Consider the following 12,617-nt stretch of genomic DNA (forward strand, 5'->3'; position numbering starts at 1 on the left):
AACGCCCTCCTCTCCGTGTCGACAGCCATTGGACCTGGAGGGGAAGGAGGTGGGGCCGAGGCCAGTTACCGCGCATGCGCCCGGGCGGGGACCCGCCTCCCAGCGCCGCGGTGACCGCGAGTCAAGTTCCGGGGTCCCGTTAGCTGGTGCTCGAGCGCCTGCTGTCGCCGCCCTAATCGCCCGCAGCCGCGGGGCGCCCTGGGATAGCGGCGGGCTCACCGGGTGAGCGCGCGGCGGGCCGGCCTTCGGGGAGTGGGAGGTGCTGCAGGGTCAGGACCCACGCGGCGGGACGGGCGGGAAGGCCTGGCACGCGCTGGCTGGGGGCAGTGCGGACGGCCTCTGGGGCAGGCGGACAAGTAATAACCCTGGCGGGACTCCTTGCTGGCTCTCGGGAGCGCAAATGTCCATCATCTGCCAGGATCCCTGAGTCCTTTCTCCTCCTCTGTGTCCGCGGTCACCCCCACGTCGCAGATGAGTAGGTTGAGGGCCTGAGAGTCCTACCCTGTCCTGGAAAAGCCCTGTCGACACCATGCAATCTAGTCTTCACAGAGGAGGGGTTGTGACGGATGGGATAGATACTTAAAATAACAGACCAGTGCTTGGAGGGAGGCAGAGACTAAGGAGGAGGATGTGATTTTGGGAGGTGTGACCCTCCCTCACCCCCCTAACTTCCTAGTGTGTTTTCTCTGGAACAGACCTTGGCCCCTTTCCAAGTACTCCAGATGCCTCATTTGCCTTTGGCCTCTTTTCGACCACCACTCTGGGGGTTGAGGCCCTCAAGGGGACCCCCCAGGTCCCATCCCATTTCCACCCAGTCAGAGCCCAATGGATCAGCCATCTCCCAGAGGAACCGTGAAGCCAAACAGAAGCGCCTGCGACAGAAGCAGGCGGCGCTGGAGGCTGGAATCGCTCAGAAGAGCAAGGTTAGGGGTCAGACAGCTGGTCCTTGGTTCTCTGAGAAATCTTGGGAGGGAGCTGGAGGAGAGACTGGCTGGATCCAGATACCTGAGGTATATTCGAATTGCATCCCGCCTTCTGGTTCCTCCTCTCCGCAGTCACCTGCCGAATCCAGTAAGGCCTGGACCCCTAAGGAGGTAGTGTTGTATGAAATCCCCACGGAACATGGTGAAAAGAAAGGTAACTAGGACACTTGAAGGCCTTTTCCCTCACATTTTGGTTGCCCATTTGGTCTGCTGAAATGCAACCTGGAAACAAAACTCGGGAGTTAGTGGAGCTCTCCTCTTCCTCCATAGATGTCTCCCGGCCCCTGCCTCCTGCATACAGTCCCCAATATGTTGAGGCTGCCTGGTACCCTTGGTGGGTGCGAGAGGGCTTCTTCAAACCAGAATATCAGGTTAGTACCTGTTAGGGAGGGGTGCTAAATGGTCCTCAGGGCAGAATGGCCCATGAGGTTGGTGGGCATGAGTCTGGAGCTCGCAACCAGCCACATTGCAGAGGCTGCCAAAAGCAGGGAGAGCTTGCCTTCTCCCTCTGGTGCCTCCAAGGTGTCCACAGGTTTTCCCCTTCCCTGTTATTTGCCCGAGACTGTTTTTCATGCAGTTCTTTCTGCCTTGGAGACACCAGAGTGTGCTATTTCCCCAGGGAACATGCAGCCCTGTCTTGCCCTTTGACTTTCCCTTCCTCTAGGCCAGGCTGCCCCAGGCCACACGGGAGACCTTTTCCATGTGTATCCCACCTCCCAATGTCACGGGCTCCCTGCATATTGGGCATGCGCTGACCGTAGCCATACAGGACGCCCTCGTGCGCTGGTGAGACGGGAATGGGGCTGCTTGAGTTCTTGGAGGGGAAGGAGAAAGTGGGAAGGAGTGAGGATAAACAAACATGTAAGACCAGGGATTCCTGTGAGGGTTTTTCTTTTCTTTTCTTTTTAAAAATATTTTATTTACTTATTTGGTTGCTCCGGATCTTAGTTGCGGCAGGTGGGCTCCTTAGTTGCGGCTTGCGGGCTCCTTAGTTGCACTTGCCAGCTCCTTAGTTGCGGCACGCGAACTTTTAATTGTGGCATGCATGTGGGATCTAGTTCCCTGACCAGGGATCGAACCCCGGTCCCCTGCATTGGGAGCGCAGAGTCTTAACCACTGTGCCACCAGGGAAGTCCCATGACGGTATTTCTTTTGCAGGCACCGGATGCGTGGGGATCAGGTGCTGTGGGTCCCTGGATCAGATCATGCAGGGATTGCTACTCAAGTATGTCTTTCGCCACTTTTCCTTTTCTTGGGTGAGAGAGTTCTTCCCCCAAAGTGACCTGATTCTCTGTTTGCCCTCTCATCTTGCTGTAGGCTGTGGTGGAGAAACAGCTGTGGAAGGAGCGAGGAGTGAGGAGACACGAGCTGAGCCGGGAAGACTTCCTTAGGGAGGTGTGGAAGTGGAAGGAGGAGTGAGTATGGTGGGCAGGACTGGAGGGGCCGAGACAGCAGGTTTGGGTCCTTGCTTCCCAGCCCCTCTCTCCTAACATGTAGTCCAGGCTTTTTCCATTCAGTCCTAACTTCCTGTGGTGACTTGAGCTCTGAAGCCCCTTAGCATTTGGTGGGGTCTTCAAGCTTTGTGTATATGTGTGTGTGTGTGTATTGTATACGTTAAAATGTAGATACTTGTGTATATGTACGTATATATGTGTATGTATATATGTATGTTTTTCCCTCTATTTATCCCATTTTCCCTTGCTTAGATTTCATCATCTCTCCTCAGCCATTCCCACTTTCCATCCCCCTGAAATTACCCTCTTGCTTCCAGGTCTGTTAACATGTGCCATCTTCTCTGTAAAGCTTCTCTGGGTTTCTCACAAATCGGCTGCCCCTTCCCCTGTTACTGTAGAACTTTATGCTTCTTTCAGTGTCATGGAAGGCCCCATACTGGGTTTGTCTGTGTCCATTAGCTTCTAGAGGCTAAACCAATGTCACACTCACTCCAGGAAAGGTGGAGAGATATGTGAGCAGCTCCGAGTGCTGGGGGCCTCCCTGGACTGGGACCGAGAGTGTTTTACCATGGATGCCGTGAGTGTTCCGTGCCGTGGTCCCTGTGGGTGTCGGGGAGGTGTTTAGAGCTCTGTGCAGGGAGGCGGGTTGCTGTGTGTGTTGGGGTAGCAGGGTGGGATGCCTGGGTCCCTGAGTGGGGTGATGGGCTGACAAGGGGCGGTTGGATGTGGACACTCAGATCATTCTAGGGCTCCTCAGTGGCTGTGACAGAAGCTTTCGTGCGGCTCTACAAGGCTGGGTTGTTGTACCGGAGCCGGCAGCTTGTCAACTGGTCGTGTGCGTTACGCTCTGCCATCTCGGATATTGAGGTGAGGCAGAGAAGGAGAGGCGGGTTTGTGAGAGCTCTGAGGCAGGGGGAGAGCTTGGACTTTGGAGCCAGACTTCCTGGATTCACATCTGAGTCTGGCCACCTCCCAGCTGTGTGGCTCCTGGCAGGCTGTTAGCTTCTGTCAGCCTCAGTTTCCTCAGTCTGTAAATTAGGGGTGATGTAAATGCCTGTGTCCTGGGGGTGTTGTGAGAATTCAGTGAGAACTCCTGGAAGGTGCTCGGCATAACACCTGTGCGTGGTTTAAGTGCTTGGTGAATATTTTCTGTAACTGTGGCCGCACAAGGATTAGGTGAGGGAAGGGAGGTGGCTCCTGAATCCTCCGAGTGGCTTTTAGATGGGTTGCAGGGAGGCGGGGCCGTGGATGAATGGAGGTGGGAAGCCGGGTGCAAGCCTTGCAGAAAGGCTGCTCTCTGACCCTGCTTTTTCCACGCCTCCAGGTGGAGAGCCGGCCCCTCCCTGGCTGCACGGAGCTTCGGTTGCCTGACTCCCCCACCCCTGTGTCTTTTGGCCTCCTCTTTTCCGTGGCCTTCCCCGTGGATGGAGAGCCTGGTGAGGGTAGTCCTCGGAAAGGTCACGCACTTGCCTCTGCTTCCCGTTTTCTCAAGCCCATGTTGGGCTGATGGAGGGAACCCACCAGCCTGTCTCGCACATGACATAAGGAACCTTGGTAGTGTTGCGTCCTCATGGGCACTCACCCTGGGTATCCCGGGCCATGTAAGAAAAGTGCACGTGGTCACTGCCCTGTGGGAGCTTAGCATAATTCTGCAGGAGGCTGCTACCCCCAGAAGAGACAAAAGATCAGTTCTGAAGTGTGGTTTGAACAATAACTGTTCCCAAGAGTTTGGAGAAGGGGAAGATAGATGAGCTGGAATAGTCAGAGGAGGTTTCTTATAGGAGGGGCTGCTGCTTGCCCCAAAGAATGCACAGTATTTATGATCAGGGCACCGAGAACTCCCAGTGTCCTCTGTGCACCCAGCAAGGATTCTAGTTGTATTTATTAACATTCTGTCCTTGTCTCGCAAGCAAGTTATTGAGGAATTCCGCAGCACCCGACACCCCCTCAGGCCTCTGGTCATTAGCTTGGGGGAAACCTCAGGCTCCCGTAGACACTGGTCCTAGTTTTTTCTAGTTACTCCTGGGGGCCTGCTCAACTTTGACCATCCCTGTCCCCTCCCTTTGCCAGTTCTCCTGGCTTTAGCTTTGTCACGAGTGTGGGGTGAGGGCGAGGACCAACTTGAAGTGCTTGAATTTTGTCTTCAGATGCAGAGGTTGTGGTAGGAACCACGAGGCCAGAGACGTTGCCTGGAGACGTGGCTGTGGCCGTCCATCCCGATGACTCCCGATACACAGTAATACACAGCGCGCGCTCTGCCACGTGGCCTTCCCACCCCCATCCTCTTCCCTTCCTTTTATTTTTTTTTGCTGTACGCGGGCCTCTCACTGTTGTGGCCTCTCCCATTGCGGAGCACAGGCTCCGGACGCGCAGGCTCAGCGGCCATGGCTCACCGGCCCGGCTGCTCCGCGGCATGTGGGATCTTCCCGGGCCGGGGCACGAACCCGTGTCCCCTGCATCAGCAGGCGGACTCTCAACCACTGCGCCACCAGGGAAGCCCTTCCCTTCCTTTTAGAATGGCAGCTCCTCCTCTCCGCTTTCTCTTCCTTTTCCTAAAATTTCCCTTATCTCACTTCTCCAGTGGCTCTGAGTCTACTCCCTTCTCTTCCTGATGTTACACTTCAGCTCAGGGGCTGACAAACTATGGCCCGTGGGCCAGATCCACCTGCTGCCTGTTTTTGTACGAGCCACCCTCGTTCCCTGTGTATTGTCTGCACCTACATCATGTATTATCTAACTCGGCCATGGTGGTGGAGTGGAGTTGTTGTACAGAGACTGAATTTGCCTCTTGGCCTGTAAAGCTTAAGACCCCTTAAGAAAAAGTTTATGGAGCCCTGCTCTGGGGCTCATATTCCCAGGGTTCTCATGCCCACCCCAGACCCTTCCATCCCACACACGTGCCTGTCCTTGCTCCCTCTCCCTTCCCTTCAGCATCTACATGGACGACAACTTCGTCATCCCTTGACGGGGCAGCTTCTCCCCCTTATCACAGACTGTGCTGTTGAGCCACACCTGGGCACAGGTGAGTGGGGGCAGGGGAGAGAGAGGAAGTCAGGGCTCCTGGGGGACAGGAGGGAGGGATAGGGCAGCGTGGGCGGTGACGATACATCTGGAAAAGCCAAGGTCAGGGTTCAGTGCTTACATCAGTTCTGCTCCCCTAGGGGCAGTGAAGGTGACTCCAGCTCACAGCCCTGCCGATGCTGAGCTGGGGGCCCGACACGGCTTGAGCCCCCTGAGTGTCATTGCGGAGGATGGGACCATGACCTCCCTCTGCGGGGACTGGCTGCAGGTAGTGCCAGCTCAGTGATACCCCGTTCTTTGGGGGCACCCTCTGCCCCATCTCCCCTCTCCCACTTTCTTGTTTTCCTAGCAGCCTTTAAGCTTTCCTGTTGCTGCTTTTCCCCAGGGTCTGCACCGATTTGTGGCCCGGGAAAAGATTCTGTCAGCACTGAGGGAACGGGGCCTGTTCCGGGGATTCCAGGACCACCCTATGGTGCTGCCCATTTGCAGGTAACCTCATTTTCACTCCTTTCCATAGGGACCACCCCCAGATGGGAATGGATGAAGCTTAAGAGTGACCACAGGGTGAGCTGTGCACCCCTTATGCTAGAATACGAGCTCTGTGTCAGTGTTGTTTGCTGCTGTATCCTCAGCGCTTGAGGGCCTGGCACGTAGTCGAGTCCTGTGTCCCTTTCAGCCGTTCCGGGGATGTGGTAGAATACCTACCGAAGAGCCAGTGGTTTGTCTGCTGCCGGGAAATGGGGGACAGAGCTGCCAAGGTGAGGCTGCAGTGTGAGGAGGGCCTGGGGCCTGGGCTGGGGGACTCCCTGAGCAGTGGAATGAAGAAACAGGGAGGCTGGGGGCCCTTCTGCCCCCCAGACCTCTCTAGCTGTGCTGTTGAGAGGAGAGCTGTGGGGATGGAGGCCTGGTGCCCAGAAAGGGCTGGCTTGCATCCTCACTCAAGCCCAGAATCTTCTCAGGAGGCTTGGGAGGTTCTTCCTGAGTTTTAGAACCACTTCAGAGACCACCTGTCCCATTCTTGGGGGGTTGAGGGGTGCAGGTAGGGAAGCACCGTCTAAAGGTCCTTTCCCTCCAGGCTGTGGAGTCAGGGGCCCTGGAGCTCAGTCCCTCCTTCCACCAGAAGAACTGGCAGCACTGGTTTTCCCACACTGGGTAAGGAGAAGGGGGGCTCTCAGGAGATGGGGAGGGGGCCCACTGGTTATGCTAGGAAATCACTCGTGTCCTCCCGGCAGGGACTGGTGTGTCTCCCGGCAGCTGTGGTGGGGTCATCAGATTCCAGCCTACCTGGTTGTAGAGGAGCACACACAGGTTGGTAGGAAGAAGTGGAGGGGAGGGCTGGGTGTGGCTGAAAGAGCCTTAGCACAGGAGTCCAAGGACTTCCAGTGCCCGCCCCAGCTCTCTGCCTTTGCTGTGCTTTCTGGTCTTGGTCATGTAAACATCTGTTGTGTGATCAGAGCTCCTGGGCTGGCGATTCTTCATCTCACCACCAGAGGGTGCCAGCCATTCTCAGACCACCTGAGAACATGAAAACTCAGTGGTGTTTCACACCCATCAGGTGCTGGTCTTCCTCACTCTTCCCTACCCCTTACTTCTGCAGGGCGACGCGAAGGACTGTTGGGTGGTCGGGCGGACAGAGGCTGAGGCCAGAGAAGTAGCTGCAGAATTGACAGGGAGACCAGGGGCGGAGCTGACCCTGGAGAGGGGTGGGTACCGGAGCTGGGGAGGGCAGGGGAGGGCGTCTGGGTACTGAGGGAACAGGTACTGAGGTAGAGAAGGTAGGGTCGGGAAAGCTGGGAATGGGGCAGAGGGCTCGACCCCTGGTCTCTGTGGGTGGGGCTTGGGCTGGAAAGGTGGGTAGCAGTGGGCTGAGGTTCTGAAGCTGAGGTTCCAATTGTTCCCATTCCCCATTCTGTTTCCCAGACCCCGATGTCCTGGATACCTGGTTCTCCTCGGCTCTTTTCCCCTTTTCTGCCCTGGGCTGGCCCCAAGAGGTGAGGTGGGTTGAGAGGAAGAGAGTGAAGGTGGGGATGAGGAAGTGGGCCCCAGGGCCTCCAGGGAGTCTCGAGAAGAGCTGGAGGCCCTGGGCTTAGGCCTCTCACTGCTTATCTTTTTCTCCTAGACCCCAGACCTGGCTCGTTTCTACCCCCTGTCACTTTTGGAAACGGGTGGTGACCTCTTGCTGTTCTGGGTGGGCCGCATGGTCATGTTGGGGACCCAGCTCACAGGGCAGCTCCCCTTCAGCAAGGTAACGGCCCGGCCCTTTGGTGCCCTGCCCCTCTCTGTGACTCCCCAGTCTTCCCCAAGCCTTGTTGTCCATTCTAACCCCTAATGTGGGATTTTCTGTGTTCCCAGTTCCTTTGTCCTGATTCACTTCCCAGCCTAACCCCTAAAGCCTGGAGGACAGCCAGGGGATCCTCCAGGGGAAAGTTCTCCAGGCCCCCCTCTGCTGACCCCCTCCATGCCCCCAGGTGTTGCTGCACTCCATGGTTCGGGACAGGCAGGGCCGGAAGATGAGCAAGTCGCTGGGGAATGTACTGGACCCACGGGACATCATCAATGGGGTGGAGCTGCAGGTCAGGATGAAGGGCCCGAAGAGGGATGGAGTTTTCAGGAGAGAGGAAGGCAGGGGAGGGGCCGGCAGGGTGGGCTGGAGCTGGGAGGGTCAGTAGGCGGGACCCTTGTAGGGGCAGGGTCTTCCACTGAGGCCAGTGAATTACTCACCCACCCCAGGTGCTGCAGGAGAAGCTGAGGGATGGGAACTTGGACCCCGCAGAGCTGGTGATCGCGGCCTCAGCACAGGTGAGTCGCCAGTGTCTGACCCATCCCAGCCTCTAGCTCGTGGCCACCGGTTTCCTCTGCAACCCAGCTTCTGGCCCTGCAGCCTCATAGGCAGCTGCCACCCCTCTTCTCTTTCTGGTTGCAGAGAAAGGACTTTCCTCATGGGATCCCCGAGTGTGGGACAGATGCCCTGAGATTCGCCCTGTGCTCCCATGGGGCCCTGGGTAAGCCCGGGTGAGGGCAGCCGGCGGCAGCCCCTGTGCAGTGGGGCAGGGTGGGTCAGGGCCAAGGACTCCCCGTGCAGCCACCACCAGTGCATGCTCCCTCCTGTCTCTCCCTCCCAGGGGGCGACTTGCACCTGTCTGTCTCTGAGGTCCTGAGCTTCAGACATTTCTGCAATAAGATCTGGAATGCCCTGCGCTTTATCCTAAATGCTCTTGGGGAGAAATTCATACCCCAGCCTGCAGAGGAGGTAAGAGAGAAAGAAGGGGTGCTTGGGAACTGGGTAGTCCGACATCTGAGGCTTGGTGGAGGCGTCTAGAAGGAGAATAGGCAGCAGAGTGGCAGTCAAGCTGTCCCACCCTGAAGCCCCTTCTGCCCGCAGCTGTCCCCCGCCTCCCCCATGGACGCCTGGATCCTCAGCTGCCTGGCCCGCACTGCCCGGGACTGCGAGCGGGGCTTCCTCACCCGCGAGCTCGCGCTCGTCACCCACGCCCTGCACCACTTCTGGCTTCACAACCTCTGTGACGTCTACTTGGTGAGTGAGGCGAGGGCACTCCCCCTGCAGACCTGCTTCCTGTGCCCTGGCGGAGAGCTCTGAACTGGGTTCCTAATTCTTCCCCCCAGACAGGAAGACAGATGAGATGGGGAAATCCTAATTCCCCTCTTCCCTGGGACTGGCCCAGGTGCTGTTCCCTGCCTGTCACCAGAAGAGAGAGGAGGAGGGGGGGAGATTTCTAGAAAACCAAGTCTGACAAAGCAGGATTGGGAGGCAGATGGAGATTTTTTTTAGTCCCTGTGATTGCTGAGTTTGGACCCCAGGCAGGCTGGGAGCTGGGAGCAGACAGGGAGGAAGAGTAGGGGTCTTTAGACCAAGGGCTTCTCTCAGAGGGAGGGCTTGTTAACCGCGGAGTGTCAGTCCCACCCCCAGAGCAGCTCAGCCAGCAGGTTGGGGGGTGGCTGGCAAGAATGTTCATTTCTTGTCCCAGGTGATGCTGATACTGATGGCCCAGGACCACTGCCCTAGATTTCTGTTTCTCAACTTTTTAAAAAATTTGTCTCTTTTTGATGAAAAAAAACTCAGTGCTTTTCATCCTAAACGACACAAACCTCCCTAACAATTTTATTCCCCACCCATCCCTGAGAGTCGCTGTCCTAGATTTCCCGTTGTCACACGCTCCACACTGTGTCCAGGGACAGTTGATGGTCTCAGAGATGCTGGGTGCTCCTGCCCGTGTTTACCCACAGCATCCCCACTGATAGGGCGGCGAGCGTGTGGAGGAAGGACATGGCCGTGGACGGCCCCTGACCCCTTGGCCTCCTCCCTAGGAGGCTGTGAAGCCAGTGCTGTTGCACTTGCCCCGCCCCCCAGGGCCTCTTCAGGTCCTGTTCTCCTGCGCTGACATCGGTCTCCGCCTCCTCGCCCCGCTGATGCCCTTCCTGGCTGAAGAGCTCTGGCAGAGGCTGCCCCCCAGGCCTGGTGGCGCCCCTGCCCCCAGCATCTGTGTTGCCCCCTACCCCAGTGCCCTCAGCTTGGTGAGTCACATCCATGGAGTCTTGGAGTGGGACTTCTGGTCAAGGCTTGGGGAGCAGTCTTCTAGAAGGGCTTGCTGCTGTGGGGTCGTTGACAGTGGTGGTCTGTATTTTGCCGTGGAGTCTTTGGGAGGATGGATTGTTCCTGTAGGGCTGGGATAACTCCAGGGTGTTGGGGGCAGTATTAGCAAGTGGTTAGAGTAGGATGTTGTCACCAGACTGACACTAGCCGTGTGACCGTGTATCGGTTCGTAATAGTACATGTCATGGTTGTGATGAGATTAGTTGGTAGTGATAGGATATCCCAAAAATCTTAGTGCAGTGTTAAGCTTTAATAACTTGAGAAGGATAAAATGCTACAAACTCACCCAAAAAGTAATTCTAAAGTTTAACTCAATTTCTTTTTTACTTACTTGGTTTTGTGAGTTTTGAATAATACCTTTTAAATTCTGATTTTTGGTTGTTTGTCATCTCCAGTCAGAGCGACTAAACAGACATTAACCAGCGATCATCTAAGACCTTCTTAGATGACACCCAGGTTTTTGCCATGTTCCGTTCCTTGAGGTGGTGAATTATGTGTGTGGTGGAGAGAGCAGATCGTTGCTCTAAGGAGATAGGGGTGGGCGGGTGGAGGTTAGAGCCAGGAGAGTTGAGACCGAGTCCCCCAGGTGCCTGCTTACCCACTCTGGGTGCCCATCTCCAGGAGCACTGGCACCAGCCCGAGCTGGAGCGGCACTTCTCCCGGGTCCAGGAGGCTGTGCAGGCGCTGAGGGCTCTCCGTGCCACGTACCAGCTCACCAAGGCCCGGCCCCGAGGTGAGGCGGGCCCTGGGCTCCTGAGTCTCTGCAGACAGGAGGGGCTGGTGGGGAAGAGGGGGAGCCTGGAGGACAGAGCCCAGAGTTGGGAGGTGCAGGATGAGGAGCTGCTCTCTTGACCCTGACAGTTTCCTTTCCTCCCCAGTGCTGCTGCAGAGCTCAGAGCCAGGAGAGCAGGGCCTCTTTGAGGCCTTCCTGGAGCCCTTGGGCACCCTGGGCCACTGTGGGGCCGTGGGCCTTCTACCCCCAGCTGCAGCAGCTCCCTCGGGCTGGGCCCAGGCCGCTCTCAGTGACACCGTTCAGGTCTACATGGAGCTGCAGGTGACCAGAGGAGGCTGGAGGAGGGAGGGGTGGGGTTGAAAAGGATGTTGGGAGGAGGGCAAGGGGCGGGTTCTATAAAAGTGAGGTGGGCGGGGGGGGGGGGAAGTGAGGAGAGATCTTAGAATGGGGGGAAGGGCATGCTGGGTGGACTGTAGATGTCTGAGCCTTCTCTCTGTTCTTCTGCAGGGCCTGGTGGACCCCCAGACCCACCTACCTCGGCTAGCTGCCCGAAGACACAAGTTGCAGAAGCAGCTTGATGGCCTCATAGCCCGGACCCCATCAGAGGGAGAGGCAGAGACTCAGAGGCAGCAGAGGGTGAGTCTGGGGCAGGCCACCCAGGATGCCTGACTCCCTAAGGGAATGTGGGCTGGGGACAGGGGTGGTGGGGGGAGGCTATTACCTCTGTCCTCACCTGCTTCTCTCCTTGCCCAGCTTTCTTCCCTCCAGTTGGAACTGTCAAAACTGGACAAGGCGGCCTCTCACCTCCGGCACTTGATGGATGTGTCTCCCAGCCCTGGGGAGCTTTGAGCTCTAACCATCCCTGGTAGCTTTCCTCCCTCCCAGACCCGCCTTTGAGGACAGATTCGGCAGCTGTCCTGGTGCCGTGGAGCCTCAGAGACCATGTGGTCCAGTTCCCTCCTTCGTCAATGAGAAAACAGACTGGTTTGGTCAGAGTGACTGGGTGTCCTCGAGACGCTCACGTTTTTGCCCCAGCCTCCGTCCTATGCAGTCCCACCTGGAAGTTTAGGAATGAGGAAATTCAGATAAACTAAAAAACCCAAACATGTCTGCTTGTGGTCCTTTTGTCCCTCTTTCCCCCAGCGGTGACTTTCTGCCTCTTGGTTGTGCCCTGACACTTTGGTCTGGGAGAGAGGCGGGTGGCCTCTTAGCGCTGGGTTCTGGGCCACAGTGGGAGTGTGGGTGCTGGGCGGGTCTCCCTCATTGGAGGAAGGAGGAGCTCTCGGTAGGGCCTGGGAACAGTGACCTGGCTTCCACCTACTTCCTGCACTTACTGACAATGGCCCGACTTCTGCAGGCCGTTCCTCTTCTGCTTCTCACCAGAAGGAAGCTTCCCTGCTTCTTGGCCTTATCGCCAAGGGTTCTGAGAGGATCTGGGACTTCCTGCAGGCCTCAGGGGAGCTGTAGGTTGTGCTGGGGATTGAGTTCCCCCCTGCTTCTGTGTACCTGAAACCAGAGTGCCAGGGACACACCGCCCAGCCCCAGGCAGGGATATACACATGCGCAGATGCCCACCTAGCCACCTCCACCTCCAGCACCTTGTCTCATTGGTGGAATTCAGGGGCCTGGCCCTTCCACACCCAAGTGACATTCTGTCCAGCAGCTCTGAGAAACTGCTGTATGTGCGGGCCTGTACTGGGCTGGGTCCTCTGTGGTGCCACTGAATCCTCCCAAGAACCTCACGAGGTGGATATTTGCTCCATTTTAGAGTTGAAGAAACGCGCTCAGGGAATAAAAGTAACTAGTCCGAAGTG

General features: G+C 57.0%; 1 protein-coding gene across 2 annotated transcripts; it reads left to right on the forward strand.

Moving 5' to 3' along the window:
* Window positions 1-117: 117 nt before the first annotated feature.
* VARS2 (valyl-tRNA synthetase 2, mitochondrial) lies at window positions 118-12,474 on the forward strand. Of its 2 annotated transcripts, XM_060023332.2 has the most exons (30): window positions 119-222; window positions 696-923; window positions 1,056-1,137; window positions 1,254-1,354; window positions 1,648-1,769; window positions 2,142-2,208; window positions 2,301-2,398; window positions 2,933-3,014; window positions 3,185-3,304; window positions 3,762-3,873; window positions 4,585-4,673; window positions 5,369-5,459; window positions 5,599-5,726; window positions 5,844-5,947; window positions 6,135-6,216; window positions 6,534-6,610; window positions 6,691-6,766; window positions 7,056-7,161; window positions 7,379-7,449; window positions 7,578-7,703; window positions 7,927-8,031; window positions 8,189-8,257; window positions 8,382-8,460; window positions 8,581-8,708; window positions 8,841-8,993; window positions 9,785-9,991; window positions 10,692-10,803; window positions 10,949-11,124; window positions 11,311-11,439; window positions 11,557-12,474. In XM_060023332.2, exons 2-30 carry the CDS (start codon window positions 723-725, stop codon window positions 11,650-11,652), a joined length of 3,189 nt encoding a protein of 1,062 aa, XP_059879315.1. In that variant the 5' UTR covers window positions 119-222; window positions 696-722; the 3' UTR covers window positions 11,653-12,474. The 2 variants fall into 2 exon arrangements, with proteins under 2 accessions (XP_059879317.1, XP_059879315.1); XM_060023334.1 differs by lacking the exons at window positions 10,692-10,803; window positions 10,949-11,124; window positions 11,311-11,439; window positions 11,557-12,474 and having other exon boundaries at window positions 118-222; window positions 9,445-9,877.
* The last annotated feature ends 143 nt before the right edge of the window (window positions 12,475-12,617 follow it).

This window comes from Delphinus delphis, chromosome 10 (genome assembly GCF_949987515.2).
Source record: "Delphinus delphis chromosome 10, mDelDel1.2, whole genome shotgun sequence".
NCBI classification, from domain to species: Eukaryota; Metazoa; Chordata; class Mammalia; order Artiodactyla; family Delphinidae; genus Delphinus; species Delphinus delphis.